General features: G+C 38.7%; 1 protein-coding gene across 1 annotated transcript; it reads left to right on the forward strand.

The window, feature by feature from the left end:
* Positions 1 to 273: 273 nt before the first annotated feature.
* On the forward strand, positions 274 to 6,957 carry LOC148153653 (CD5 antigen-like). The gene is made up of 9 exons (XM_088001048.1): positions 274 to 307; positions 730 to 762; positions 1,587 to 1,754; positions 2,384 to 2,503; positions 3,811 to 3,975; positions 4,069 to 4,249; positions 5,511 to 5,872; positions 5,947 to 6,228; positions 6,611 to 6,957. Exons 1-9 carry the CDS (start codon positions 274 to 276, stop codon positions 6,955 to 6,957), a joined length of 1,692 nt encoding a protein of 563 aa, XP_087857174.1.
* The last annotated feature ends 2,572 nt before the right edge of the window (positions 6,958 to 9,529 follow it).

The following is a 9,529-nucleotide window of genomic DNA, read 5'->3' on the forward strand; positions in this document are numbered from 1 at the left end:
ATGTTTTCACTCCTCTGCTTTGTTGAAGTTTGTCACATCTTGTTGCTCCGTTATGCAAAATAGCCTGGAACATTTGAGGCTTTGAGGTTGTGGTGACAGTTCAGTTTCATAAATCTAGCTTTGACATCACTCTGTGTGCACCAACATATATATATCACATTTATGATCTGAAGCTAACATATATGAGCTTCACATCATGAAAAGCAACAGGAAACACAAAATCAAAAAGGAAGATAAGACTAACAGACCTACAAACACTTTTCTCTCCTGAACATGGATCAGCTGCTGGTGCTGCTGCTGAGCTCAGGTAAGATTCAAACCCTCAGCATGGCTTGGCCAAGGTAAGAGGTACTTGTCTGCCACTAAGCCATGTTCCTGTTCCCTGAAATCGACCTTTGAACTCTTCAAATTCTTGCTCCTCTTCCTGCATCTGTTGGCGTTTTGCTGAGTGACAAATTTCTGGAGATTAAAGTGTGGAAGAAACATTTGTCTGAGGAGCAAAAATATATAAACCTTTTGAAACTTAAAAAAAAATGTTTGTTTTTAAGAGTACTTGTAGAAATCACCATTGCTTTCTCTTTAAGTTTCTCTTACAGAGGTTCAGGTCTTTTGCAAAGTATGACACTCAATTTTAGCAGTGTTTTTATCTATTATTATATGTTGCAGAACAACAGATGGTAGTAATAGAGCCTTTCTAAAACCTGCTGACATTTATTTCCTGGTTTTCAGGGCTGCAAGGTGATGAAATCTACAACTATACAGGTAAAGGGATTAATTTTGGCAAACACAAAAAAAGTCACTGAAGTGATATTACATGATCTACATGATGTAAAAAATTATTTCAGGTAAAATACTGGCAGCTGTGGTTAAATTCTGGGCGCCACAGCTGCTGGTATTTTACTGTAAAGAAGAGACTTTTTTTACACTTTATCAGTTAATGTATGTAATCCAGTATCAATTTTATTAGCTTTATTCAACAGAGTTGAATTGTTTCCCCTCTTCTTTGTGAAATGCCAACCTAAATATCTGCCTTCCTAATGAAGCCCATGAACCGTATTAATTCTTCACACCCCATTACAGAACTCTGTTGTTCTTCTGAGGGACATCAGTGCAACATTTAAAGGGGGAGATGATGGATTTATTTAGACTTACTAACATATTCTCTGTTCAGAATCTGAATCTGAGTTTTATTGCTGTTGTTCAGACTCTATGCTGGTCACGGAATGAGCATAACAAACACTCTGATGATATGGAGAGTGTTGTAGAGCTGCACACTATATCAAAATTCATTTGTCTTTGAGGTCATAAATGACAGCTTGTACTTTATTCTTTGGCGGTGGGATAGATTTTCCATACTCTTGATGCCCACATTTAATATTGTTTTTTGTTTTTTTTTGCTACTAAGATACTAAAGCTCACAGAGAGTGGTCAGGATTGATTGATGATGTGGAAAAAATGAAGAAAAAAAAAACAGTTAAGAAAACATGTTTTCCTAACAGTGCTGACAAGGAGCAGAGGAAATTATCAAAAAAGACTGATAAGTGCTTAAGCATTGCCGTGTTTAACATTATTTTTCACATAAATTTGTAATTGTTTTTGTCTTTCAGGATCTCAGTGTGAAATGGCCAAAGCTGACATTGTGATGCTAGTGGATGGTTCTTTGAGTATTACCCTTGAGGACTTTCTATGGATGAAATCATTTCTATCTGAGATGGTTCAAAACTTGCCCATCGGTCCCAACACAGTCCAGATAGGTATTACTTAATTTTCATTTAAACAAAGGTGATGAGCTAGTTTAATGTACGCAATATGAAATTATTTGTTAATATTATTGTTGTTAGAGATTTTTTGGTATTATCATTTTGTTATTACTTTAGTTCATATTCATGTTATGTTAACCAATAGTTAATCAACATTCAGTATTATTGTGATTTTCAGTTTAAAGTGTTCTCTTCCTTCTGTGCGTATATAAACTGACCTGGAGGTCACATCTGCCTGTTCGTCTTCATGTGAAACGGTTAACTGTGAGTCTCCCAGATCTTAAATTACTTTCCACAGGTGCCTCCTTATCAACCGGAATTCTCCCTACCTTAGAAACTACCTGTGTGCAGTGATATATTGTCTCTGCTGTCTATCCTCCTTTATTTTGCTTGATAAAAAAAGACAAGCTGTAACCAAAGGTCTTCAGAACGCTCATTGAACGGCTCGGAGGAGCAGTTTGCTGAATCTTCTCCTTTTGCAAAAGCTTGGTCATAAAATTCATATGTGTTGTCTGTGGTTCTTTAAATGAAGGTTCGAAAGGAAAAATACCCATCAATTGCTAAAACATATTCTTGCTCTAAGTTCCTGTTTGATTTCATCCATTCATGGGTGTTTTCTGTAGGTTTGACTCAGTTCAGTACAGACCCTAAAGCTGAGTGGCACCTGAACAGCCACAGCAACAAACGGTCCCTGCTGCAGGCCATTGACCGGATACGACAAATAGTTGGAGGCACAATGACAGGTCAGTATGTTATTGTGTCTACAGCAGGGTCTCACCATGAGGAGCTCTGGGACTTCAGGATCTGAATGGTTCACAACTCAAAACTAGAACTTTTCACATTTTGAAGGGTTCTAGAGCAACTTCTCCCTGTTAAGAGAATAAAATTATTAACTTCTGGCTTATTATATTCTCTTATGTTCCCGGATTCAATGATTCCATGCGTGGAAACAAAAGCCACACAGAGATGACAGCGTCACGATAATCAGCATTTATTCAAGACAGATGCATACCATCACCAGAAAAGCACATCACAAAACATCAGAAACCTCAGAGCACAAACACATGAATTTACCTGAGAAAAGGAAAAAGACAAAAGATGGAAACGACAAACAGACAGCAAAGACGTATTTGGAAAATTGCAAGCGCAAATCTGATGTGTTACTCTGTGTGGAAAGTTTTATCTTCTTTTCTTTAATTTATTCAAATAAGGCGTATCTTTGCTCATCCAACCAGGACCTGTCTCTGACCCTCTCTCTAAAGTTAGAAACTCCCTGCAATTTGTTCACAAGATCAAACACCAGTTGTCTAAATAAGTGAAAACAGTCCTGAAGTCCTGCTGCTTCATGGCTTTCACAGATCAGTGTGAAAAGCTGGAACTTCCTACTGATTGCTACTGAGGGCAGATCAAAGATCTTGGCAAACAATCTGCCTTAACTACAAGTAAAATAAAAGTCAATAGGCCTAAAAAAGTTATACATTTTAAAACTATAATTAGGCTATTTCAATCAAGTCATGTTACAATTTAAAACTAGCTTATTTTAAATATATTTTCTTAACATCCCTCAGTTAGTTTAGCTGGAGCAATATTAGACGGAAGAAGATGTTGCTTAATATAGAAATCAGCAGAGCCACAGGTTACCATGTAGATTTCTCTTTTGAGCAGCAGGTGGAGCCCACAGCATCACTCTTTTCATTGGCAGACTGAAGCAAAGATAAAAAAATTCAGCAACAAATAAGTTCTTACAAAAATACAAAAGACACACCAAACATTATTGGACCAGAACTAGATACACATTTTTATGTCTCTACACTTTTGATACTTTCAGTAAGAAACTGTCAACATGAAAGTAGTTTAAATCCAAAAGTTCTGGACTTTTCCCTGAGTCCATATTCTTACAAATAATCTTAACTGGGCATTCTGTAGATGAAATTTATAAAAATATCATCAGATTTAAAATGTGATTATTTATGGGTTTTTTTAATTGTTTTATTTTGCAGGGATGTAAAACCCATTCCTAAAACATTTCTTTCGTCTTCACAACATGCAGGACGAGCTCTAGGTTTCATTCTTCATCGCAGCTTTAAACCCTGGAGGGGAATGCGTCCAGACTCAAAAAAAATTGCTGTTCTGATCACTGATGGAGAAGCTCAGGATGAAGTAGGAATCCCAGCAAAGAATCTGAAAGACACTGGGGTTGAGGTCTTTGTTATTGGTAACGTTCCTTTTCTGTGTGGATGACACAGTTTAATTGTAGAGCAAGTTTTCCTTCTTAGATCACTGCTGTAGTAGTACATGTTCGTTTCAGGTGTGGGCGATGCTTTTAGCAATTATAGGGCCATTAATGAACTGAGGACCATCGCTTCTGAAGATATCAACAGTCATCTTTACCTTGTTTCGTCTTTCCAATCCCTCCACGATGCCTCCAGTATCTCTACCAGCATCTGTCATGCTGCTACTGAGCTGAAACAACTTCCCAGTTACTGTGAGTATATTTATAAAATGTCCTGTTTATTTAAGAGCCATAAAAGACAGGAAATAATAAATAAACATCTTAATCTGAATTTGAGTTGATTTTAAAAGCAAATGCATCATCAGACAAATAACTTAAGACAGAAAAACAGCCAATTTGCCCCTGATTATGAATAAAAAGCAAATGTTGACATGTAAACTAATCTGACTTTTTCTCCACTTATCCAAAAGTTTCACACTTTTTGGATAAGTGAGCATAATGTTAACAGAACAAGAACACTGAGATTCACAGTTGTTTTTATTTGTCCTCTGAGTACAAAATATCTGATGAAATTCAAATGTTGCTTTATTAAGCAGCTGAATAAGCATTCTTGAGAAATATTCAGTTTCAGGATTTGCCCTACATTTCTCCATTGCTCCACAGATGTGATTTTTATGAACTAATAAATCAAAAGTTTTGAAATGTTTTCAATGATGGAGAATCTGAGGATGTGATGCCTGCTGCCAAAAACCCAGATAATGCCGTGATAGAGATATACGTTATTGGTGACTGGCTTTTTCTGGATTCATTCAGTTTAAATAATCAGAGTACAACACTTCAAAATCACAGTTGCTTGGATAAGTAAAGTTGCCAAGATGGAGCGCAATGTGATTGGTGACTATTTGTTTTCAGACAGATGATTTGTTTGAGACACACATCAGAATCAGAGTTGTCTACAGAAGTTTTCATTTAGTTCGCTTCTCCACCAAGCTGTTTTATCTGTTTCTGCATCAAAAATGATACTTTGTTTTTAGGTGTTGGACAATACTTTAGTGACAATGACAATGAGGCAGTTTTGCCATTTAATTCAGGCATGTAAGACAAGGGGCACATGTAAAAGCTGCAGGACTCTGACCCTCAAACTGCTCTAAACCCTGACCTATAAAACATTCAGGTAGAAAAAAAAGCTTCTGAAATTAACTGCACTTCAAATATGCGAAGATGACAATGATGTGTGACAAAGATTTACCCGCAAATATTGATTCTGTTTTCGTAAGAATATGGAGCAAAATCCAACAGACTAGCACAGTCTAGTCCAGTCATATTTAAATGAATAAATAAAAATAAATATAAATATATACAAATAAGTGATAAAAATGAAGGTCTCAATGAATGTCTGACTTCAGCATGTCCAGTAGTGCAACAGTGAAAAAAAGGGTAACATTCAACAAAATTGTGAAACAATAAATAGGAGCTGTGTTTTTTTCCCCAATACATTCACTGGATGCTGTACTAAGATTTTATTTCTATGTGTGTGTGTTTGCATGTGTGTGTTTCTGTTCAGACTCTGTCAGGTTGGTGAATGGTACCAGTCTGTGTTCAGGTGGACTGGAGGTGAAAACCTCCCAGTTCAACCAGATCTGGTCTACAGTATGTGAAGCTGACTTTGACCAGCAGGATGCAGAGGTGGTCTGCAGGGAGATTGGCTGTGGACCTCCTTCAGTCCTGCAGGGGGCGCTCTATGGAGAAGTGGAAGCTCCAACATGGACAGCAGAGTTCCAGTGTGGAGGAACTGAATCCTCCCTCCTGGACTGTAGAAGATCAGGCTCTGTTAGAAACACCTGCTCACCTAACAAAGCCGTCAGACTCACCTGTTCAGGTAGAAAAGGGCGGAGTTATTCCTGTTCTGATCAAACTATAACTATCATTTACTGATGACTGATTTGTGTTCAGAACCCATCAGGTTGGTGGGAGGAGCCAGTCGCTGTGAAGGAACACTGGAGCTGAAACGAACAGAGTGGAGACCAGTTAAAGGTCCAGACTGGTTCTTGATGGAAGCAGCTGTCGTCTGTGGTCAGATGAAATGTGGTTCTGCTATTTCTGTTCAAACACGTGAGAATTCGTCAGTCAGCTCCGTGTGGTGGATCAGTTCTGACTGTGTTCGGCCTGGATATCCTCTGACAGAGTGCTCATCAGCAGATGTATCTTCCTCCATCCTGGATGTTACATGTTTAGGTAAATCTGAGTAACTTTTAAATCAAATTAATTATTATTAACAGGTACTTATTGACCCAGAACCAGTAAAAGATGTTACCGTTTCACTTGTTTTTGCACAACTCTGTTCCAACATCATCTGCAAGGTTGGGAAATGTTACAAAGAGAAAACAGGAGTATTATTTCCTCCAGTGATATCTGTGGACCTAAATCTTGTTGTCGAAAGATCAATCCTTCATGGATTTAGACCTCTCTCCTAAATTTGATATTGAGTTTAATGCAGCAGAAAGACATGAAGAACTCCTGCCAGAGAGAACTGGATTTGCCCACCTTGTAAGATGTTGAATATCAGAGCATTACACTAATATTAAGGATTAATTTCTCCCACCTCTCCTCTGTTCAGACTCTGTCAGGTTGGTGAATGGTACCAGTCTGTGTTCAGGTGGACTGGAGGTGAAAACCTCCCAGTTCAACCAGATCTGGTCTACAGTCTGTGAAGCTGACTTTGACCAGCAGGATGCAGAGGTGGTCTGCAGGGAGATTGGCTGTGGACCTCCTTCAGTCCTGCAGGGGGCGCTCTATGGAGAAGTGGAAGCTCCAACATGGACAGCAGAGTTCCAGTGTGGAGGAACTGAATCCTCCCTCCTGGACTGTAGAAGATCAGGCTCTGTTAGAAACACCTGCTCACCTAACAAAGCCGTCACACTCACCTGTTCAGGTAGAAAAGGGGCGGAGTTATTCCTGTTCTAATCAAACTGTAACTATCATTTACTGATGACTGATTTGTGTTCAGAACCCATCAGGTTGGTGGGAGGAGCCAGTTGCTGTGAAGGAACACTGGAGCTGAAGCTCAGAACATGGAGACCAGTGAGCGCCTCAGGTTGGACCATGCAGGAAGCAGCTGCAGCCTGCAGAGAGTTGGACTGTGGTTCAGTCGTTTCCATGGGAACCAGGAATAACTCTTCAGTTAGACAAGTGTGGGAAATTGAGCTCAGCTGTTTGAAATCTGGATATCCACTAAGGCAGTGTGCATCACCATCATTATTGTCTTCATCATCTCAGTCTGGTACTATTCTGGAGCTTGTGTGCACAGGTAGAATCCAACAAAGCTGCTTTTAGTATCAAAGTACTTATAGTCGACATGATCTTCTAATTCTATGATGCTGGTTGTTTCCAGATTTACATTCCTGCCTCAGATTCTCATCAGATCCAACAGTTTTCATCATCAGACTGGTGGTCCTGCTGCTGAGTCTGCTGATCTTCATCTCTGTGATTTACTGCAGCCATAAGGTAGCGTAGAGGTTTGTTTCTGACTCAGCTGAAGCTTTCAGATTGGGATGATGCTCGAACTCAGCTGGATGTGTGCTTGTATCTTCCTACAGACCACCAGGGGGCAGCAGACTGTCGCACAGAAGAACGTGGACGTTGGAGGAGATGAAGTGAGAGAGGTGGTGGAAGAACAGGAGGAGGCTGCTCTGTAGCGACACCATGTGGTGGAAAATGTGTACTGAAGGAATCAACTGCTTAGACCTGCTGAAACATTCCTGCTGTTACTTTGATGTTCAATGTCTTTTTTTCTTTATTGGTTCTGTTTTTCCAGATTATTGTGTTTCATTTTCTTATTAATGACTTTGGATGTAATCCTTATAATAATGTTTCAGACTGTATAAATCTCAGGCAGAGTTTTCAGCTTTGCGTTTGCTTTTTGTATTTATATAGATAAAGACATGACAAAGTCAGAATGATAGTTTTGTATGGAGGTAAATTTGGGCCTCTTCTTTATCTCCTCATCACTGATTTCACACCAGCGTCTCTGACTGGATAGTCGACAGCTTCATTGCGTGAATAAAATCTGAAGAGAAAACTCATGTCATATATCATATTTCCGTCAGCATATGCACTACAAACATGTGAGGACTGTACCAAGCTATAACTGAAATCAATGTCAATTTCCATTTCCATTTGTATTTGTTTAAACCAAACACATCTGTTCTTCTCTTAGTTGCTTCAAACTGCTGTTAAAAATGTAAAGCCCATTCAGGGAGAACATTCAGCTTTGGAGTAAGGCCACATAAAACTTTACACATAAATAAAGGGGTCTAAGTTTTCCCCTGAGACGGAACCAAAATATAAAGCAATCAACATGAGCTTGTGATACTGCTGAGAGCATGTTTGAAGAATCTCTAAAAAGTAAAAAGGTAGATTTATTCAAGCTCTTTCTAGATATTTCTTTTTAAAAAATTGCTTAATTATGTAATACCGTCATCAAAAACATTCCTAATATGTCAGTCAATGAAGAGACATTACAACTGAATATCATCTGTATAAATGTGGTGTAAAATGTTGCAACAAATGCTTTTCATCAGTTACCATAAGTACAACTTGAATAGATGTGTCCCCAGAACAGAGCCCTGAGGAACCCCGTGTCAGATCAGTGTAAATAATAAGGCTGCAAAAATGGCCAGAAACAGAAGAACATCTTTTTTTTTTTTGTCTATATCTGTGGTTTTACCAGTAAGCTCTGGCTGCAAGAAATTACTTATCAGTATAGAGATAAAGAGACAAAACAGGAAGAAACAACCCAGAACTTAATGATATACTAAGAGAGGACAACTCGAACAGGCAAAAAGACAGAGACGGACATACCAGGACATGGATCACCGGCTGGTGGTTTTGGTCCTGCTGCTTCTCTGGGGCTCAGGTAGGACAGAACAATGTTAGGGTCAAAATGAAAAATTAAACAATCAATTCAATTAGGATTTGTTCATTTATAAAGAAAATCATGTTTTAAAACTATTATTTTTCTTTGCAGAGTTTTTTATTATTATTATTGTCTAAAATATTTTATATCTGCTTACTTGATTGGAGCTGTTTTGCTAAAAGATCAATTTATATTTTGCTGATCTTAGACAACAGAAATGACCTGATGACATCAAGGCACTGAGTTGTTGAAGTGTCTCAATGACAATTAGTTAAAACTCATTCCAGACAACATTACTAAGAAACAATGCTTGAACTGAATAGTGTCATGAGTTGTGGTTGAGAGGTGGTGAGGAGAGACGCAGGGACCCAGCTTGAGATGAAATAATTAATTTAACGAAGAGAGTAGCTCAAAACAGTCCAGAACACAGGCAGCACGGCAGAGCGGAAACAGAGGCTCAGCACCGGTAGCAACTGAATTAACAGACTGACACAACGAACTAATGCCAACACAGGACTTCACAGTTCTATTGTGCCAGCAGACGAACTATCATAGACAAGGACCCGACAAGAGACAGAGACAACAGGAGGACTTAAATACACAGGGAGGGTAATCAAGGGA

The sequence above is a fragment of the Poecilia mexicana genome, unplaced genomic scaffold (genome assembly GCF_051168715.1).
Source record: "Poecilia mexicana isolate PSO_F unplaced genomic scaffold, ASM5116871v1 scaffold_19, whole genome shotgun sequence".
In the NCBI taxonomy this organism is placed as follows: domain Eukaryota; kingdom Metazoa; phylum Chordata; class Actinopteri; order Cyprinodontiformes; family Poeciliidae; genus Poecilia; species Poecilia mexicana.